This window comes from Pseudorasbora parva, chromosome 22, assembly GCF_024679245.1.
Source record: "Pseudorasbora parva isolate DD20220531a chromosome 22, ASM2467924v1, whole genome shotgun sequence".
Classification (NCBI taxonomy): Eukaryota; Metazoa; Chordata; class Actinopteri; order Cypriniformes; family Gobionidae; genus Pseudorasbora; species Pseudorasbora parva.
The window spans coordinates 28634468-28657786 of NC_090193.1; the positions used below are offsets into that span (position 1 = coordinate 28634468).

General features: G+C 37.8%; 1 protein-coding gene across 2 annotated transcripts in view; it reads right to left on the reverse strand.

Annotated features, from left to right (window-relative positions):
- Nucleotides 1–20451, reverse strand: part of igsf21a (immunoglobin superfamily, member 21a) — a 326928-nt gene extending 306477 nt beyond the window's left edge. Inside the window, exon 1 of one of the 2 annotated variants that reach the window (XM_067431041.1) lies at nt 19893–20451. In XM_067431041.1, coding sequence (XP_067287142.1) covers nt 19893–20031 — 139 coding nt within the window. In that variant the 5' untranslated portion in view covers nt 20032–20451. The remainder of the gene's footprint in view (nt 1–19892) is intronic. The other variant, XM_067431042.1, reaches the window with a different exon arrangement.
- Nucleotides 20452–23319: the final 2868 nt, after the last annotated feature.

Genomic DNA, 23319 nt, shown 5'->3' on the forward strand with positions numbered 1-23319 from the left:
GTTGCACTCCTAAATGTTTGCAGAATTATTCTGCTACTAATCAAACAAGGTGTTAATCCTGTCATAAACACATTTGAATATTACAAGACGTACCATCTCTTAGTTTTATACAATGGAGAATTTAAAAAAGCAAATAAAGCTGCTTCTCTCAGAACCATGTGAGCCGTTTCTCTCAGTATCCTGCCACAAACCATAGAGTTCTCAGGGTCTAAAAAAGCTTCTTCAGGGGAAAATCCCAACTCTTTCTCTTTCTCTTTTTTTTTTTTTTTTTTTTACCCATGGCATTTGTCTTGCCTTTAAAAATTACCCACTCCAGAGATATGACTATGCAGCATGTGATAACACATCACCAAAACCGTAAAGGCCAAGGTAAGTTCAGTTGCTATTATGCACACCCTCTGGATTTCCTCTCATCTGCATCACTCTCAAGAGGACACATAAAGAACAGGGCATTTGGGATAATGGGCTGAGACCCACTCTATTATTTGTACTGAGGGAGTTTTTAAGTCCTCTGAGTTTCCCTCTCAGGAATCTGAACCAGCCAAGCAGGAAGCCAACTTAGAAGAAAAGCCATTTTCTCGTGTTAATAAAATATGGTAATGCCTCTCGCCATTTTTTTCCTTTCCTTAACTTAGCACCACAAAAACTCTCTCTAAAGAACAACTCTCCAAAGAAAATACACAAATTGTTTAATTTTAAAGCTACACTGTGTGATATTTCCCCCCATCTAGCGGTGTAAAGGTATATGACAATCCAGTGAATTTTAGTTTCTGTTCCTCTCAATTCCGTTTTAACTCCTTACGGTGGCCGATTTAGTCCAAGATTAACAAGGCTTCCATTTCGACCTCGTCCATGAGTGTTCTTTCAAGTGATGAGGTTACTTTAGAAGACTTTTATATTTTGCAGTTATTTGTCAGTTAACATGTAGGTTATGACATCTATGTAAAATGAATAATAGTTTTACCTTTTCGTTATTTTTTTACTATTTCATTGCTAACATCAGCCATCAGGTTCCTAGACGAATGCAAGCTAATCTTAGTAAAGTAACTTTTATCAGTGCTATCATTATTCTGTATATTGTACGACATCACTAGCGTAAGGCAAAGTTTACATTGTAGGCTATATCATTTTCTCCGTGAGCAGAGATCAGTTGACACGGTACCATCGAGTGTTAAAACGAGAAAGGCGAAGCTTGACTTTACGGGTATGTCCCTCTTTGGCTAATGTACTTTCAAGATGGAGGAGCAAAATACATACGGGTGAGACCGGCAACCCCTCACCCGTATGTATATTCAATGGCATATTATAAACTTAAGAGAATACTTTATTACTTGAAAGAAGTAAATATACATTAATGAGCACATATATTTTTGAAAGAACTAAGTGTTTTTAGCTAAGAATAAACTAAAAAAGTTACACAGTGTAGCTTTAAAGGTGCAGTGTGTGAATTTTAGCAGCATCTAGTGGTGAGGTTGTGAATTGCAACTCCTCCCTGCTCAACCCTCCCTTTTTGAAGCTAAGAGGGCGACACATTATTTTAAGCATTCAACAGGATAACACACATAACACCTTCAGTGCAAACCTGTCAGATATACACAGCTATGTACAGCTTTCAACATACCTTCTGATGTTACTTCATGTTTATTAAAAGTAAAGATGAAGAAATGATCAGTTCACGCTACAGCGACCTGTCACGGCACAATTAAAGGTGCAGTTGGCGATTTTTGAAAAATAGACTTTTGAAAAATGGATTGGGCCTAGCAGCAAAACACACCAAAAAAATACATTCGATAGCAGAGAAAATACAAAAGAGGAAAAAGCCAGAAGAATATATCTAAGGGGTACATTTAGAGGTAGCAGCCGCTTTAATATCGCACTGGAAAGACCTTAAAGAGCAATAAAGCCTGAAAACGGACGCTGGTACATATAACAAATATGCACATAAAATATTTGTGTTATTATTATTTTAATAATTTTTAAACTATTTATTAAAGCTAGACGAAAATGAGCATCACATCGTGGTATGGCAGAGATTGCAAATGAAAGAATCATACAAAAGCAATTCAGAAAACCTTTCATTTTTGTTTAGTTAATTGCAATAAACTGGCATTTGAGGATTGGAAAAGGGAATCATCAATCTTCAAGCCAAAATAGAAATGGAAGAGCAATAACTGCACTGTCAACAGAACAAAAGCAAATGTAATGATAAAGGCCAGCATACTGTGAACACAACATGTGCGAAATCCAGAGCCAGAAAGATTTTATTCTTCTCAAATTGGCCAATCACTTGCAGTCCATTGCTTTTACTGTTAAGGAAGGGAATGGCTAAAAAAATCCTCAATAGAAACCGCAATTTGCAAGATCATTTTATGTTTGTGCTGTTGTCACTCTTGTATTAATACAAGGGTTTGGGGGCATTCAGAGTCACTGTGGATGTGTCTTCACTAACCTGAAATCATAGCTTTCAGTCATGTGACTGTAGTGGAGCCCTGGAGTGTAAAACAGCCATAGAAAACTGACAGGCTTGTGCTGCAGTTCTATCTCAAAAACAAAAATATGAGAACAAGATGCAAGCTTTGGACACTTGTGAACCATATACAGCACATGCTGCAGAACTTTCTAAAACACTTAATGTGAAAAACACTCAGTGAGGTTTCACCAATAAGGATTAAATTAGGCAAAGTTTAACACTAATTTGTTTATCTGGGTTTTATTTTAATTTGAGTTGTGTTGCACAACTAGATTAACAGATCAGGGATTACAATTCCAACCTATGGTTAACCATCTACGATTCATTTTCTCTCTCAGTTTTCACCTTTTTGATGTTGCATTTCTGTTCTGCTAGCCTGTACTAAGTATGCATCATATTGAATTTGGTCTTTTAATATCTATTTCTTTACATTAGTACGTAAACCTGGTAAAAATGACTGACCGGCAGCAGAGGAAAGTCTCATTTTGCCCTTTAGATGGGCGTTCATATAAGAGTGTAATGTCACATGAAAACTATGAATTCAGAGTAGGGATGCTCATTTTGGTTAATTTTCCCGACCGACAACCGATGCTCATTAATCGATTATTAACCGTTAACTGATAAGATTATATAATATTGAATTGTCATTAAATAAAAATACAATTGACAATTATCTCTGTGACCCATAAAAAATATTTTTTTTCACGGGTTTATTTTACTGTGCATACACCAGAATATACAGAACAATACATTATCACAATTTCACGCACCTGCAGCGTTTCTGACAGAGAAAAACAATAAAATAATTAAAATTTAAAAAAGCCGTGAGTTAACAAATACAGTTTTTTTAAACCATGCAGCAAAGAAACGCATAAAAAAAAAAAAAAAAAAACCTTTAACTGATAATTCTTACTATCAGTTAAATGGTCAATATGAGCATCCCTAATTCAGAGAGCACATTCAAAGAAACTGTCAATTTAAATATATAAACAATAAATCCCGCATACCCTAATGATTTACCTTTTTTCTTGTCTAAATGTTTAATGCAAGCAGCGATTAAGGCACCATGCCAATGGTCAATGATTGGTGGACAGAAAGGTTGGCACATTCTTCTTTCCTGCCAATATCTATTCTCACTTCCTCTGAGTCGAGCCCAGCTGTCACAGGCAGACGGAAACAGGACAGAGGAAAGCCTTAGATCAGCTACGGATCACAATCCTTAAATTCTCAACTAATACAGCCGCCACAACCTTCCTTCAGCACCACCTTACCCTGGCGAGATGGGCTGTCAAGAAAAAGAGCTGTTTCTTACGTTTCCTAGTGTAGCAACATGGACCTATTATGCTTTTTTTAGATATTACATTTCATGTAGTGTGCAATATAGTTGTGAATGTCAAAGGTCTGCAAAAGTTTCAAAGATCAAAATTCATGATAAATGGTGTTGTCTCCCAAAAAAAAAAAAAAACATTTCTGGACTGCCTAAAACAAGACACCAGTAATTCTAGCCTTATTTTCTCAAACCTATGTTTGTAAAGAATTTGTATAATTCCCACGTATGGCCTTCATGGGCTTCCCGTGATCAATCTACTTTAACTTGGTAGACCATCGGTAGAAATTACGTTCACTTTCAACTTTCACTTTCAAAAGGGCAGGCCCTGCCCCTCAAGCAAGCCACTGCATCCACCCGCATTTAATTGGAATGTTATTTTTTATTACTTGGACCATCTGATCGGTGAATATAACTGCAGACCATACATCACTAACACAAACACACACAAGCCTGACTGCAGAGTCTGACAAATCAGCATGATCAAAACTTCCCAGCTTATATTTTTCTTTCAAATATCAAGTCAAGAGAGAACAGTGCACATCAAGCCTGAGTCTGATCACGAATCCCAGCAAAATGAACCAACTACACCTCAAATAAAGGATTCTCCAGCCTGTGACAACATGCTAAGTTATGTACAGTTAGATACGATCTGTAAAAATGCAATACTATCAAATATTAAAAAAACACTTTTTACTCACAATAGTGTGTTGCTTCATTCATGAATGAAATCTCATCCTGTCTGCAGATCCAGTCTCTTGTTTACAAGCTAATCCATAGTGAAATGAAGGAACAAATGCACAATCTTGCCCATGTGAGCTGGATGTTCATTCAAAATAAAGTTCATCCATGCATTCAAAATATTGAAATCTGAATGAAGCTTATGTTGCATGTGTATTGCTTGGAAGTTCGATCCAGTTTAGCTCCAGGTAGGCCTATGTTATTTATCATGTCGGGCTACAGAATCAGGTGTTCTTCTTCTTCTGTTGAGCTGATGTTTCACCACACGCTGACACCACAGTTTGGCACATTCATAGATCTCAGTTTCTGGGCCTGGTGTCAAAAAAAAGCTTTTCTTTGACTAACAAGGAAGTTTTAAGCTCTGAAATTTACAGGATATTCTCATATCACAATCAACTTTTATATATCAAAGGCTGAATGAAAAGCTGATTTCTTAATGCATGACCCTTTAAAATAGCATAATAGAAGCACTTTAATCTCAAGGGGATATTTTGAATCCAGGCACATCATAAAAAGCCCTACATTTGATGGCCATGTATAGGACGTCATAGCATCTCAAGAGGTTTGCATGACCTGATATGGCCCTGGATTCACAGAACAGGAAGTAGAGCTGTAATTATAGGCCACATTAACCTTGGGATAAAGGAAGAGTGGTGCTGCATTTAATCATAAGCACCCACTATGGCCTCTTCTTTTTCTATGATTCTCATCAAAAAAGGCCTTGTTCTCTGCTTATATTGACCCCTGAACCTGCTTCCAACCATTAAGACTGATGATAATACTTTTGGCTTGTGTTCACCACTTTACCTTTCAAGGACCATGCTAACAGCAGAGTGCTTACTTTTTGTTAGTGGCCCTTTAAATGTGTATAATCATCTTTTATATTAAAGACCACAAGAAAAATAATATCCAATATGTCAAGATAATAAGATCCAGAAACTACACTATGTGTTCTTGAAGTTCTCATTCACTGGAAAGCACAGCTTGAATGGTCTTCACAAGTACAGAGATAAAAGGAAAAGTAATATTGAAAACGCTCTGAAGAACATCAGTGAGTAAATGGCTGTGTTTGTGCCAGCGCTGCGTCCACTCCTGCAATAGAGGGACTTCCAAGCAACACTAGAATCAAGATTCTTAGAGGTTCATTACAGAGAAGCTCAAGTATGAACTTTGACCTCCCGGGATTTAAAATGAATGTGGTAAGAGAATAAAATCAATATACAACACAATAACCTTGAGAAACCGATTGATAAACTAATTTTACACCTTATTAAGAGTGAAAGGGAGACTATGAGGCAGGTAATTTAGCAGAATTTTTTAATTATTGCGAAAACAGGCAACATATATACAAGGGCCATGAGATTAACAAGCATACAGCATCCAGACTCTGTGGAAAGGGAAATGCACAGGTCACTGGATTTGAGAAGTCATGGCTGCAGGTGGAATTTAAAGGTGTGTGTGAATGTTTAAACGGGAAAGCTACTGGCATTGCTGAGAAACATTGATATTACTGCAAAATGTCAGTTATTCTGTGTGTGATCTTAGCAAGACATGTTATTATAGTATATATGTTGTCGGATTGCTCATTATATCCATCCATCCATTTTTTAAAACGCAATGTTGGGATAGCTGAAAAGTGTAATTTAGTCAGAATACACAACAATTAATCCCACTGTGGCTTCATTCAAATGCCAAAGTGGGATCCTGTAGCTCAAACAGTAGAGTGGTTTTAACAATGGCAAGGTCATGGGTTAAATTTCGGCCTTGTTTCGGCTGCACCTTGGACAAAAAAAGCTGCCCTTAAAACGCTGCAAAGATTACAGCTGACTGCCAACTAGCAAATGTGCGTCTGTGTAAGGAAACAACTGTATCAGCAGGTATCAGTAGTCTACATTAGTCATTTAAAAGAAAACAAAACTGAAATCAAATCCAGGACTGCAGACAGTAAACAAAGTATAGCGCTTGCTTACCATTTTGAATATCAATCATGTTGATCACTTTCTTCATTCCAGGCAGCTCATGTTGTTATGAAAATATTCACATATTGGAATGCTCAGATAAGATGGCGTAAAATTAGAACAGCCTTCTGTCTGTGCCGCCTTGACTTCTTTGCTTGCTTTCATCACTTTTGCTTTTATAGACCTTATTCAGAGCAGCGCCAGAAAGTGAGGCTGTGAGGGATAGACTTAACGTGTTTAAAAGCATCCATTTTAAAAAGTTCTAGATCACTTATAATTTTCCACAGCTCAAATTGTCTAGGTTTTTTGTCCACTGAAATGTATCTGAAAGACATTTTTGCAGTGTTTCACCAGCAGCCAACATTCCAAAATCGCATTAAATAATGGTAAGAGATCTGTGTCTGTCCCTCAAAGACTCGCTTTCATTCCTGTTAAAAATGTTCAAAGATAGTGCTGCTGCGGATAAGGTCTATTCCAATACACTGACATCTTTGCTAAACGGAACAGCCAATCAGAGTGATCTCTCTCACGTAATGCCAATTCAAAATGCTGAATCGAGCAAACTGGCGCCAACGTGATGATGCTGTGCTATAAGTTTATGATTATAGAAAACATTATGTCATTAAGCTAATATTATGTTGCGGACATATCCTGTATAACCATAAAACATCTTTTTTTGTCTGTCTGTTTGTCATGTTGAGAGCCCTTCATAACATGATTCAGCTGAATAGATGCATATCCTCTGCATTAGAGACTGTGATGAGTGATGAGCCCAGAGAAAATGGGCGAAGAGCTTCAGATTGCTTCTTCTCTCTGCAATTGTCATATAAAACATTTATTTACACAACAACTTATCTAAACAAGGTGAGGAGACAGGAAACACTGCTACCCCAGTAACAACCTGAGGTGCATTGAGTTGCATTAAGTGGGAAATATATATATATATATATATATATATATATATATATATATATATATATATATATATATATATATATATATATATATATATATATATATATATATATATATATATATATATATATGTATATTAGTGCTGGGCAACGATTAAAATGTTATTATTGTTTATTATTGAATTTTGCGCATACTGTGATTAATCGCGATTAATCACAGAAAATGTTAACGTACTAGAGGCAGAGATACACTCATCAATCACTGTTTACATTGAATATAATAAAAACAACAAAAAAATCGGAATCATTCTCGCGTTTCTGGTTATTTTTATATTTTATTTGTCCCAGACAAAGAATGTCAAGCCCTTGGCTTAGGCTACAGACAGTACTGTATTCTCCTGTGACCAATGGTTTGTCTGTATTTGCATTCAGATGCAGTAAGCAACGGCCTTTCAATATAATAATAAATAACTACGTTAATGCGCGATAAAATAATTGTCGGCGTTAATGAATCAATGTGTTAACGCGATAATAACGAGTTATCTTGCCCAGCCCTAATATATATATATATATATATATATATATATATATATATACTCTGATCAGGCATAACAATATGACTACCGACGACAGGTGATTTGAATAACACTGATTATCTCTTCATCACGGCAACTGTTAGTGGGTGAGATATACAGTATTAGGCAGCAAGTGAACACTTTGCCCTCAACGCTGATGTGCTTAAAGCAGGATACATAAAGCATCTCCAAAACTACAGCTCTTGTTGTTTTTTTATGGGCTGCAGTGGTCAGTATTTATCATAAGAGGCTCAAGAAAGGAACAGTGGGGAATCAGTGACAGGGTCATGGGCGGCCAAGGCTCATTGATGCACGTGGGGAACGAAGGCTGGCTTGTGTGGTCCAATCAAAAAGATGAGTTTCTGTAGCTCAAATTGCTCAGGAAGTTAATGCTGGCAAATGGGGCTGCATAGCCGCAGACCAGTCAGGGTGCTCATGCTGACTCGCCGAAAGTGCCCACAATGGGCATCAGAACTGGATGACAGAGCGATGGAAAAAGGTGGCCTGGTCTGATGAATCACGTTTTCTTTTACATCATGTGGATGACTGGGTGCATCTCTTACCTGCGGAACACATGGCACCAGGATGCTCTATGGGAAGAAGTAAAGTCGGTGCAGACAGTGTGATGCTTTGGGCAATGCTCTGCGAGAAACTTTGGGTCCTGCCTGTTACTCAGACGTGTACCACCTACCTAAGCATTGTTGCAGACCATGTACACTCTTTCATGGAAACAGTATTCCCTGTTGGCTGTGGCCTCTTTAAGTAGGTTAATGGGCCCTGCTACAAAGCAAAAATGGTTCAAGAATAGTTTGAGCACAACAACGAGTTTGAGATGTTGACTTGGCCTCCAAATTCCCCAGATCTCAATCCTATTAAGCATCTGTGGGATGCGCTGATCAAACAAGTCCGATCCATGGAGGCCCCCCCTCAACTTTCAAGACTTAAAGGATCTGCTGCTAACATGTTGATGCCAGATACCACAGCACACCTTCTATGCCTTGTCCATGAGTCCATGCCTTGATGGAGGAGGGTTTTTTGGCAGGAAAAGGGGGACTAACACAGTATTAGGAAGGTGGTCATAATGTTATATTTGTTGACTTCCATATGGAAAAATACAATGGAAAAAAATACGTTATAAGTCAATGGTGCCCCACAACTGTTTGGTTACAAACATTCCTCAAAAATTGTATTTTGTGTTCAGCTGAACAAAGAAATTCATACAGGTTTGGAACAACTTCAGGGCGAGTAAATTATGAAATAATTAAAATTTTGGGGTGAACTATCCCTGTAATGCTTTAGCAATATTTAATGTCTGCAGCTTTCTTACCGATCCTTGACTATGGGGATGTTGTGTATCAGCATGCTCCTTCTTATCTTCTTTATTCCCTAGATGCTGTGTATTATGGTGCCTTAAGATTTATTACGGATTGTAAAATCTCTACAGATCATTGTGCATTATATAATAGAGTTGCTTGGTCTCTCGCTGTTCAAAGGAAAATGCATTGGAACTTACTGATATACAAAGCCATTTCAGTTTTTTTTATTTTTTTACTACCTTATCGCTTTTGTTTGATCCAACAAAAAAACAGTTGGTAACTAGTTATTGCATTCACAATCTCATTATAATATCCTTATACCTCCTGCTAGAACTAATCTAGGTAAAACTGTTTTTATGCTGCCCCTTCTACTGGGACTCTCTTCAAATGAAATTGAAACTAAATCATTTGGTGTTGTTCAGTAATTTTAAAACACTTATGCGTGCTCTAGAAAAAGATTTAGTGATTTGCAAATGCTTCCAAGGCTGTACTTTTAATGATATTTTATTGTGTTTTGTATTGTTGTTTGTTATGTGTATTTATATAACTGAGTGCCCTGGACTATGTTGTCCAGGGCACTCCAGTAAAAGAGATTTTTAATCTCAGTGAGGTTCTCTCCTGATTGAATAAAGGCTAAATAAAAAATAAAAAATATTTTTTTTAGTTCTACTCATGCAGTTAAGCACTGTTAACAAATAAAACCTTAAAGGGTTAGTTCACCCAAAAATGAAATTGATGTCATTAATGACTTATCCTAATGTCGTTCCACACCGGTAAGACCTCCGTTCATCTTCGGAACACAGTTTAAGATATTTTATATTTAGTCCGAGAGCAAATGCAAGTGTATGAACACTATACTGTCCATGTCCAGAAATGGAATAAAGACATCATCAAAGTAGTCCATATGTGGCATCAGTTGGTTAATTAGAATCTCTTGATGCATTAAAAATACATTTTGGTCCAAAAATATCAAAAACTACGACTTTATTCAGCATTGTCTTCTCTTCTGTGTTCCTCAAATAAAGATTCAAACAGCCATGAATCAGTGAATCATTCACATGATTTCAGCAGTTTGGATCGCGTGTCAAAGTGCCAAACTGAAATCACGTGACATTGGCGATCCCAATCATTGATCAATTCATGATTCATGACCGTTTGAACCTTTATTTGAGGAACACAGAAGAGAAGACAATGCTGAATAAAGTCGTAGTTTTTGAAAAATTTTGACCAAAATGTATTTTCAATGCTTCAAGAGATTCCAATTAACCAACTGATGTTTTTATTCCCTTTCTGGACATGGACTGTATAGTGTTCGTACACTTGGATACGCTCTCGGACTAAATATAAAATATCTTAAACTGTGTTCCAATATGAATAATTTGACCCCAAATATGAGGTCTTACGGGTGTGGAACAACAGTAGGGTGAGTCATTAATGACAATTTCATTTTTGGGTCAACTAACCCTTTAAGTGTTGCCTATATGATCATTTATGCAGTAGACTTTAATTATACCAAAGGTTAAATGACATTCTTGTGGTGAACTGGACAGTACATTGTATAATATTATGTGTGCAAGCACTTTTTTTTTCAATGGCAAGCCCTAGTTAATATTTAATGTGATCGAAGGCCAGTGAAAATGTTTCTAAAAGAAATGCAGAAAATGTTAAAATTTAATTTCCTTCCCATTCATAGTTTTGAATTTCAAAAATGCTCCATTATGTTTCAAATAAAACTGGATTGAAATGTAGTGTAAGAGTCAAAGGGGTCATCTGTTCCGCCACTGACCTTGCCTTTTTGAGAAACGGAGGCTGCTGGATGAATTCAATCTGAATTCATTTGACTGTAGTTTCTAAACATCTATCCCAGAGTTGACAATACCTTTGTCTGCAAATGAAAAGTTGTCAAAGGTAATCAATTTCCAGCATAGGGCTGCCAAATCCACAGCTCAGCGCATGTAATCATTTAATTTATGCTGGCAAAAACAAAAGACAAAGCTGCCCAACTTGAGCACATTTCCATGTCAAAGGACATGCCTGCCAGTAAAGAACACCTCAGCCTGCTCATTAATCAGAATCATTTTCACAGGTGCACAGATACGAGCATCCAAACACAAATAAACATTGCAGTGCTATTAGTTAATAGCTCTGCAGTCTTGCACACAGTATCTTCAATTCTAATAAATGGTACTGATGAAAATATTTACTCTGTCATCTGATCATAAATTTGATTTTTGTTTTTTCTGTGGTAGCACCGAACATACCAATTCAACTTTCTCCAAGTTGGATGTCAGAAAGGCGAGTACTCCCTTTATCCATCATAAACGTACACACATACACCTCTAAAAATGCAGTACGGTAAGTAGAGTATTGATGCACTATGCCACTCTTCTATAAGCAAGAATATTTTTCAATATGTGCTCTTCTATTCTTCCCCTGCTGACTGAAGCCCTTAAAGCTTAAGTTGGAGTATAGTTTGCAGAAAGCATTACATTCTTTGTATGACAAGGAAAATAGGAACACAGCTTGTATGGTACAACTGTCAATATTCCGATGGATTATGTTTGTTTTCATTTGCTGTTATGAAATGGCAGCATTGGCCAGGGCTCTGTCAACTTTCCAATGTTAACTGCAGAAGCAGGAATAATGGAACATTCATTAATATTACTATGAACTGCATAGACTCTAAAACAATACGCAAACTCGTTAACATGGCATAGGCTGAGAAGAAAAATTGTGGTTCTAAATGTCTCTATAATTTCAATGTTTCTTGCTCTCAGCAGCCAAGAATTCACTGCACAAACCATATTTATCTCCCTCTCTTATGCTATTCACGTTGTTGGGCTATTGTCACAGTGCGGGGCTTCCAGGTTCAATGGCAGAACACGTGCATGTGTTGTGGTGCTTATGTGATTTACAAAGGATAGTGACACGAAAGAGAAGAGGTTGTGATTATAGGCGTTATTTTTGTTTGTTTTAGCACATAAAGTATTCTTGTCGCTTCGTAAAATTAGAGTTGAACCACTGCACATGGACTATTTTAGCAATGTATTTACTACCTTTGGGCCTTGAAAATGGTTGTTGTGTTGTGCTGTCTATGTGGAGTCAGAAAGCTCTCCTTGGTCTTGTGAGTTTTGGAACATTAGGGTGAGTAAATAATGACATAATTTTGATTTTTGGGTAAACTAACCCTTTAAGCTGGACAATGACTTTCTCTAGAGCTGTACAGCCAAACAATCTTTGTTGCATTAATTTCCTATTGTCACTGTAAGGTTGCTTTGAAACAATCTGTATTGTAAAAAGCACTATATAAATGAAGGCGACTTGACCTATATTTACTTTGTTCATAGTTTGATGTCAAGATACCTACTCAAATACACTTTTTTAAAATTTCCCCCCAATATTTGAAGATGTGTTGCCTTTGACATCAACAGCAAAGCCATATGAGAAGCGTTGCCTCCTGTTTTTAGTTTATATTAATATCTTAAAGGGATAGTTCACCCAAAAATTGTAATTCTGTCATCAATTCCTCATCCTCGCATCGTTCCATCGATCATGTCTCTTCAGAATACTTGGATTAAACCACCTGATTCATGTGGATTTATTTTACAATCTCTTTATATGAACGTTTTGAACCGTTAACAAAGTTTGAGAGGAGTATGTTCAACCAAACAAGGGGAAGCCGGTATATACAGCCGTCTCTCACCTCTGTCCTGCGACAAGATTCACAGCATCCCTCCACCACCCCATCACTTTTGGCTGTTTCTATCCCAGTCAAGGAGGGGAACGCTGGGTACGGGCTAAATTTCAAGCTCAGAGCCTTCCCTGGTAGGCCATAAATTACTATATTTGATTTCATGTATGTGTTAACTTATGAAATGGACATTTTGAATCATTGTGTTGTGGGTGATTCTCTTTATATGGACGGTTTGAACTGTTTTATTTTGGGTGAACAGACTTTTAATGTAGGGACACTGGGACAAAAATCTCTCTGATTTCATAAAAATAAGCTTTGTGTCCTGAAGATAAACGGAAGTCATGGGGTTTAGAATCACATGAGTGAGAAATTGACAGATTTTTTTAAATTAGTAAAGTTCATAATTGCTTTCTTTTTTCCACTTATAACCATTCCTGTTGCTCAAACAGTAGAGCATAACACTAGCAATGGCGAGCTCTTGGGTTCAATTCCCTGGGAAAATATGATCAAATGTATATAATGAGTGTATTTGAATAAAAGCATCTTCTAAATGCAACAAAAAACAGACCTGTGACCAATTTGTATTGTTTCACAAAACCACCAGTTGTGAACTGCTGCTCTGTGAAATGTGTCTGATGAAACTGTTGAAAGAGAAGACTGACTACACTCAGTTTTTGCTAAAAGAGACCAGCATTTGAATGTACTTGCTTTGATGTTTCATCATCAAACGATGTTATCAGATAAAAATTAAATTGATGTATCATATTTCTGTACTGTAACTGCATGATCAGATGACATGCTCCTTTGTAATATCTAAAATTTCAAAGTGGATGATTCAGATTCATCTCCCCCAATGGAACTGAGCCAAGAAGTAAGTGTGCATTTAGACCGTTAGCAGAAAGAGTACTCATTTGTCTTCCTTTGAATACTTCATTTGGGAGACTCAAGTTTGTATTGGGTGACAAAGAAGCTCCTGAAGGTCACATTTATGTCTTCTAAAGGAGGCAGGAAATCAAAGAGTGATTATTAAAGACTAAAGCTGCAATTGCCAACACCTGTCTCTGACTGCAGCTAGTGCACTTGATCATGATGGATCTGTTAGGGAAGAAGTCTCTTAAGAAGAGGAAATGGAGAAATCCACGGGAGGGTTGAATGGCTCAGTTGTGGAGAGCCGGCACTGCCCTGAGCTCGGAGGGGTGTAGAGGGTGATGATGTGGGTCACTCCTGGAGTTAAAGGTCATTAGGAGTAACAGCACCTCCAGATGAGCTATATTTATAGAAGATTTTACCAAAGTTTGAGGTAACCGTGATGTCAGAAGGGCAAAACAGCTTCTTGATGAAAGATGGGTTCATTTTCTAAAGTATGAGATATTGTCTTTTAAGGATTGGTTGATTTCAAAATGAAAATTTGCTGATATTTTACTCACCCCATCTCATCAAAGACCATAATCCATGTCATAATCCATGTTCATGTCTTTCTTTCTTCGGTCGAAAAGAAATTACGTTTTTTGTGGAAAACATTGCAGGATTTTTCTCCCCATTATAGCCTTCCATGGCAACCAAAATGTTGGAGGTTTAAATCAATGCAGTTTCAAAGCACTTCAATGGGCTTCAGTAGCCTGATGTCGTCATACTCAATTCTAGTCAGATTATAAGTCTGATACTTCCCCTGAAAAGCAATTGGGCTTGTTTAGGGCTAGTAGTTGGCGGGTTTTGTTGTAAAAACTTTGGGGTGGGGGGGTGGTACTCTGAGTTCGGGCCAAGTTCGAGCTCATATCCCTCCCCCCGGTCACCACGCCAAATACGCATTTAAATTGACTCTATATAATTATATGTAAATGCGGGTGTACACTGTGCGAATTCCAACACAATCTCATGGTCATGCGTATATATAGTACGAGTGTGAAATCGTGTGACGCCAAAATGAGTTTTGCCATGCAAATGCTACGCAGTTTTTTGCGTGCATATGATACACACTTTATGGCGTGCATATGACATGCTCTTGGATAGGTTTAGGGTGGTAGGGTGGGGGTTCGTATGTATAATACGCCAGAGCCAAAGTGTGTATCATAGGCACGCGAAAAACCGCGTACCATATGCACGCCAAAGCTCATTTTGGCGTATACATTCCACAAGATTTCAAACTCGTACTATTTATACACATTTTTGTGAGATCGGGCTTGTGAATTCCGACACTCGGGAGGTTGTGAGCTATTGCAGACGCTACGAGTCATTTAATTTGATCATCGCATCTAATCAACTGGTACGCAGCACGACTGTTTGCACCTCGAGCCGGCCGCGATCACACAAGCTTTCACGTTTAACACAGAGACCGGAGCTTTCAATGTTGCTGATAGCTTCAGATACAAAAAATAAAGAAAAAACACGTGTGCAAATTATTTGTTGAAAAGAGAACATTAGCCATTCCTTTAAACCGAACAACCCGAGGGAGAGACACGGCGTGCCACGCGCGTGAGAGAGAGAGAGAGAAAGTGTGTGTGTGTGTGTGTGTGTGTGTGTGTGTGTGTGTGTGTGTGTGTGTGTGTGTGTGTGTGTGTGTGTGTGTGTGTGTGTGTGTGTGTGTGTGTGTGTGTGTGTGTGTGTGCGTGTGTGTGTGCATACGCTGTATGGTTGCAGCCACTGAGCTATAGCCTAATAATACTCATAGATCAAGCCTATGTGACAAGGTTGAGCATGATTTGGCAATAGGGGACAGCCACACGCTGGTGAAAATCGGGCCGACTCCCCGAATTTTTTAAACATGCTTAAAAATGATCGGGAGGTGCTCCTAACGTGCCCGGCTCGCTTCGCATTTCTTCTCACACGGCGCGAGCCACAACCATACGAGCATCCACGATGTCCACGCGATTTCTCCTGAGAGAAAAAAATCGTCTGCAAGTTCGTATGACAGCAAAAATCGCACCGTGTACACCCGCCTTAAGTGTGAACTCGTGAAACCATCATTTCAGCATACCTAAGATTTCAAGTGGTAAGTAAACCAGGGGCTATCAAAACAGCATACCCCTTCATAAACTGTATTTGTATTAAACCGTTACTGTTTATCATCTGTCATCTTAAATTTGTATTGTACGTTACTGTTTATCATCTGTCCATCATCGTCTAAAGCCCGCCTTGACATTTTCATTGGTCTGAACATTATTCAGGTATAATGAATATTCAGGTATATTATTATATATATATTATTTTCAGGTATAATTCCTCCTCTATGGATCAAGTCCAGACCGAACTGCCCGAGCTCAAATGTTGTGGGCGGGGCTGAGTTCGACTGGGTTTCAGAGACTCTGTACGATCCCAGGCGAGAAATAGGGACTTATCTAGAAAAGATTGGTCGTTTTCAAAATAAAAATGAATATACTTTTTAACCTAAATTCCTCAACTTGCGCTGCTCTGCAACATGCCAATGATTTATGACATTATAAAGGTCACGCTAGACGGAGGTGGAAGTACAGCCCTAGTGTTTACAAAGCACACATATAATGCAAAGACTAATACAAACGCCCTGTATAGCAAATAAAAAAGTTAAAACAGCGATGTAAGACAATTTTGAAGTTGAAGTCTTTTTTGTAAAGGGCATTTGTATTAGTCCTCGCACATTTGCTTGGGGCAGTACTTCTGCCTATCCCTAAAACATTTTTTTGTTTTTTATTTTTTTAAAGGTCCCGTTCTTCGTGTGTTTTCGAAGCTTTGATTATGTGTACAGTGTGCAATATAACATGAGTTCATGTTTCGCGTGTAAAAAAACACAGTATTTTTCACACAATTTACTTATCTGTACAGCGCTGTTTCCTCTGTCCTAAAAACGGCCTGATGATTTCCTTGTTCTATGAAGTCCCTCCTTCACAAACACGTTCTGAATCAACTCTGAAAACGAGTTCTGATTGGGTCAGCGCTTCCCGTGTTGTGATTGGACAGCAGCTTAGCGCACTTTGCCCAGAAAGGTCCCGCCTCTTACCATAACGGGGAGATGCAAGCGCTGAATGCGTGCTCTTCTCTAAGTGGGAAAACAACAAGACCACGCCCCCTATTTTGCGTGTTCTTGTGGGCGGAGTCAACAAACGGTTCTAGTGACGTCATTACAGCAGGAAGTGCAGGGGTGTAGTCCAAACCGGCCGTTCACTGTAGGCTTTGAAAGGGAACTTCTGTTAAATAAAATATCTCGCTTGGCATTGAACTTTGAGCTTTATCATTTTACAGGTATTATTTATGCTCTAACAGCAACATTACGCACTAACTAAAGTTTGAAAGATGGAATCGCGAAGAACGGGACCTTTAAATGATCGATCATTAGTAGATAAGACCCTATTCGTCTGGGATAGTGAAGAGCCTCTGAAGCCCTTCGAATGCTTTGAAACTGCATTGATCTGGACCTTCAACATTTAGAAGTGAACTACTCCTTAAAAGAAATTGAAAAGGAAGTTTTTTATTTGGATTGATGATGATTTTGAATGTTCATATGCAATCATGTACAGAGATCATGGTTGAGGATTTGCATTAAAAGTTAATGTTTTGTAGTGTTATCAATTGAGAGAAATATGTTTTCAGTTTTTACGAATATTTTAAATTATAATTTTTCGGTTTAGTATTTATTTATTTTTTGTCATTTCTATTAATTTATCTAATATAATCTATTATTTTGATTTCCATTTTAGAAGTATTTATTTTAATACTTGAATTTAAATTAAAAGAAAATGTTAAATGATTTCAACTGTAATTTCTTTTCAGTTTATGTTTATTTCTAGTTTACATTTTATGCTTCATTTTTATTTAATTAACGATAATAGTAAATAAATGAATAAATAAATGATATAAATCATTTATATCAGCTAACTGAATGACAGCAAAAATTGCAAAGCAATGCAGATGTCAATCTTAATTTTATTGCTGTCATCAAAAATGCTGATTTTAAAAAATGATGTGCAAAATTGTACTCCAGCAGGATATTGAAATGATGATGGAAAGTAAAAGGGGATGACAATTGCGCTCCAACCATAAAAAAATACAAATAAATCTCCTGTCCATTAACTGTGGCCGTCCATACCGCATTTTGTGACCACAACCTCAGCTGAACTTTGAGACCTAATGGTTTATGCAACAATAAATGACTCTCTCGATCTCTCACTCACCAGCCTGCATAATGCTCAGATGGCCTGTATTAAAATATGGGACATGCCAACCACCAGTACAGTCAGAAATTATGAATGATCGCTTCACTCTGTAATGCATTATTTGCGGGACACCGCCGGAGTTATATCACTGACGTTGTCTTAATTTAAATCCTTTGTTGGGTTTTTACATGAGGACATGTAATCTTCCAGTACAGAGAGAATGAAAACAGCTGGGCGGGAGTGAAGATGAGCACCATAAACGTGCCAGATGTCGCCCTGAGATTAGAACCTGAACACATCAATCACCAAGTACAACTGGGGATTTCAACCTTTAAAGAGCCAGGGACACCCCATACAGACTTTCAGTCAACTCGGGGACCCCAGGTATAAACAAATTCACCGCATATCACTTCAAAATTCTACAGGCTTAAAATGGTACCAGCCTGTTACAGCATACAGTACATGCTCTGTGCATTATGTAAATCGAGGCATGGGAAGATAGGGGGTGGAAAAACATCTCTTGACAGTCAAACGAGGGGAAACTATTCAGTGTGAATTTACAATATGTTCCTAGTAGCCAAGTGGTTTGTTTTCTTCTTTTACAGAAAATGTCAATCATGTATGAAGGTTAACATTAGATTAAGGTACAGAAAGTAAGAATACAGTTCAACCAACTGCATTCATCACTATTACATAGGGTCATTGTGTGAATTATTCAATGACTTTCATTGGGGTTCATTTTTAAAATAAAATCTTTAAGTGATAAGACACAATCTGCTTTGTTTTCCACTTCTGAACTGTACAATGCCATAAGCTACACACAGTTTACCAAATATCAAATGGATTTATTTTCCCAAATACGTAGAAAAAAAAGACAAATTATGTGTACATTTCTTATGGACATAACTGTTGTCTTAACTGTCAACTTAACTGTTGTCATGGTTAACTCATGAATATTATATAGTCTATTCTGACTAACGTGCAATCTAACTTTTTTGGTCACTAGAAATGCTGAAAAACATAGTAAAAGGAATATGCTTAGCTCTAAACTTCATTTAGTGACGTTCAAACCTTATTTACAACGTTCAAATTCACTATAAAAATTAAATAATAATGATAATGACAAAAAAAAAAAACTCCATTATTCCATAATGAAACACTTATGGTTATTATTTAGCCGAGAGAGAGAGAGAGAGAGAGAGAGAGAGAGAGAGAGAGAGAGAGAGAGAGAGAGAGAGAGAGAGAGAGAGAGAGAGAGATGATCCCACGGATAAGGTATGTCTAGGTTCATCAAAGAAAAACAAAAATGTGTTTGCATCTTTTCACACAGACCATAAAAGTCGCCGAATTATGCGTATGTAATCATGAGATGTGGAATGATAAATATGGCCAGGGTTCAAGTCAATAGCTCTTGGCACTTATACGTTCAGCCTCCTTTATTCCTGGGCGTCAGAATGTATAAACGTACTGCTGTTTCACAATGTACCGTATGAAAAATGACATTCACCTCAGTGTCTGTGCTCTTACCCAGCCAGCACTACCCCAAAGTACCGCGGATGACGCCTTGCTATTCTCGGAGAATCCGAACTAAGCGGCGTCTCGCACATAACGGACAAACTTGATCTAAGTAAATATGAAAGATGTCTCAATATGTGCGTGCAGCGGTTTCTTGAGGAGAGTGTGTGCGGAATTCCAAACGCTGTGCCGAATGAGTGTTTTCCACTATAAAGCGCGCGCGAGTGTAATAAAACACAACACAACAATTACTTACCAACAGCTACTTGCAGTAGATCAGCGCACAAGAGAAAACACAAAGACAGGACGGTCATCTTTCCCATATTTTGCAATAAATCCCAAACTCCATTTGCGTTTACATGCTCTCCGGCAGCTCGCTGCGTAATTCCCACCATTCCAAAGGGATGCGATTCCACAAACTGCTCATGGTGCTGTCCAAGTGTCGGAAGGAAGATTGAAGTTTAAAACAAATGCGCACTTCAACGGATGTGTGGTTGTTGGAGATTGCGTAAAGATTACTGAAAGCGTTGCATTGTGAAATAGTCTCCTCGCGAAGGCTGCAAGCAACGTTTACGCACAGACGAGGATTAAAAAATAGATATGGATTTGGATGAAAATCTCTCTCGCTCTCTCTCCCTCTCTCTGTCTCTCTTTCGCTCTCCCTCCCTCCCGAAACAGACACGAACAGAGTCACTCGTGATCACTCGCTTTTTATTTCACACAATTTTCCTTAATCCTACTCTGGCTCCAAACCCTTCCCCTCTAATTCTGTCCACTAAGCCGATTTATTCGTGCTGGATTTTTCCCCACACTGAAAAGGTTTTGAAAGATCATTATAGGCATACGTGATGAGATGCCTTGCCCTGCGTTAACTGCATAGAACCTGGAAAGATCAAGCGCTGGAAATGTTTCTACGAACAGCGTCACCTAGGGTATCCGCAAATGAACCCCACTCAGCATCAGTGAGTTTTCGGGTTTCAGTAAGTTTTAATCCACGAGGGTCATTTGGGATGTCTGTGAAGATAAAAAAGAGATACATTCTGCTAAACGTCTAGGTTAAAATATGTGTCACGCTATTAGAAACGTGGTCTTTGCATGTGGGTTTTACACATTTTTGAAAAGTAAACCCGTTCAATAGATTTTGGTTTAACCCTCTATGGTACGGTGTTGCCTCCAGGGAACATAGTCTACTTTAGTTTATTTTTAATAAAACGAAACACAAATGTATTGGTCAAACCCATGTGAAATACTAATCAATGAAAATGCAAAAAAAGTTGCCACACAAGGGTCAATTTAGTGTCCTGGTTCTGCACATGTCACATGGCTCCATATTTTCTCCAAGGAAAAGTGCATTTTTCGCTAATCTGCAAGAATATGAGTCACCTTCACTGAGAAGTAAAGTATTTTCAAAAGCTTTACATTATATATCAAATGTTCTAGAGTAAATAACACAGCAAAAACTGTGTTGCCTAAAGGCAACATTGTACCATAATGGAATCGCAAAAGGCCATACTAGGTTGGATAGAATTATAATAGATGTGAATTAGCTTTAGCTAAAAGCACTATGATGCATGCATCAGATGACTGTTTAAATGTAGGCCTATCTATGTTTTTGTATCTGACCCTATCTAAACAAACTTAAATGAATGAATGAAAATACACATATGATCTGCACATTTCCGATAGCACTTAAAAAAGGTATAAAACAGGACTGCCAGTTAATTAGGGTGAGTATGAGGTGATGATACTTTTGAATAAATATGACTTTTTTAATATATTACAACCTGGATAAATCTGTTTGTTCAAGTATCTGGTTAAAGAAATGTATTTGATTTATTTTAAAATTATTATATTATTATTGTTTTCAATAAATATATTTCTTTCTTTTTTTCTACATGAAAATGTCCAGTGTTTCAATTTGTCCTTAAGAAAACAAACTTTAAAAAAAAGAAATTAATAAAAAAAAATTCTTAACATTTTTATTGATATTGTTATAGTCCAATTTTAAGCAGGGAAAACACCACAAATGCTCATTGATATCATATTGCCTACCATAGATGGTTAATGACTAAATGGTACAAACATCATGTAAAAAAAACATTTAGTTCAAATGATTACATGACAACAAAATTGATTAAGTCTTTAATTATTATTATTATTATTATTATTTTTACAACAAATAATTCATTCATGCATTGTTAATCCGAACATTTTCCACCCACAATTTAAACCTTTTAAAGCTACACTATGTAATTTTTCCGTCTGCTAGAGTGCGCCTTTTCAAAACAAAGGTGTAGTTTGATGACGGCAAGTTTGTGCTCAGTTTTTTCCTCAGCTTGGGACATGTGTTCTTCTCCTCACAGCCTGTGGGACAGAATCGGGCTAGGACTCGGGCAGAAATCATGTTCATGGGTGCGGTTATTAACATGACTGTAGTATGAAGCAGAGCAGGACTGAGTGTTGAGGAGCTGAGCAAGGCCGCTGGAGCAATTGTTACGCAAACAACGTCTCGCGGACAACGGGACTTTTATTATGACGGGACACAGTCGTGGGTATGAGGTATCGCAGCTCTGTTTATCATTTAAGTTATATTTAAGTGTGTTTAAAATGATGTTATGACGTTACTCTGTGCGTTCGCTCAGCGGCTGCTGTGGCACTTGTTCACACTAACGTTTCTAGTAAAGCTTTTCAGCCAAATAAAAACCGGAAACCGAGGGCAACGCAGATATAACGCAGTTGACAGGCGACTCCCTCAGACATCCCGGCTCCTTGGTTAAAATACTAATTTTCTCACAATTTACAAAAAGTTGGAAACATTTGGGATATTGTAAGAACTCAACGGAACAAAATATAACACTGGCCTGGTGGTTTTTGGATTTTTTACTGCAAAAATACTACATAGTGCACCTTTGGCCCAAAACAAATTGATGGTTAATCAACTGAATCACAAATTAAAAAGGTTCTATTTGCTGTAACATTCCCGCCTCTGATGAAGAACTTAGCCAATCATAATTAATACATTTGGAGTGGCATTTCAGGTAGCCAATCAAATTTTAGGGCTGCCTATAGGGCCACCATCTGGACACGTCATTGGATGTTAATGCAATTATCATAAAAATATTGAGAAATATTTTATTGGCCTATTAAAATTATACATTACATGCTGACAAAGGATAACTTGCCATAATTTAACAGGCATTGTTATGCACGCTGGCAGACAAATAGATTAGCGTGCTGAGCGTATTGTTTAATCATTGTAAAGGTTAATGTGGCCATATGGGTCTTTACCATGAATTAGGCAGTTTTGGTGAGCTCCCACACAATGCACACGGTCTAGCACCTTACCTGCACCGGAGAGTACATTAATGAAATGCTAATCTTGCTTCCGACAACACCCACAAGGAAGGAGGGAAGCAAGGATGAGAATATTATACAATACTCTGGGGTCAAGACCTCGTTGCGGGCTCTCTGAAATTCAATCAAAGGCACAAATTAGAAAATATATTTCTGAACTCTCCAACAGAACCTGCCACAAGTGCTAATTAAAGAAATGTGGGTGTACTCGCACATACCTGAGGCGGTTTAAGGTCTTCCTGATGTTGAACTCCATTGTGCCGATCACTTTGTATTCACCTACACCCACACCGCAGATGGCAAGTTCTTGCGCAATCCTTCTGGGAGTC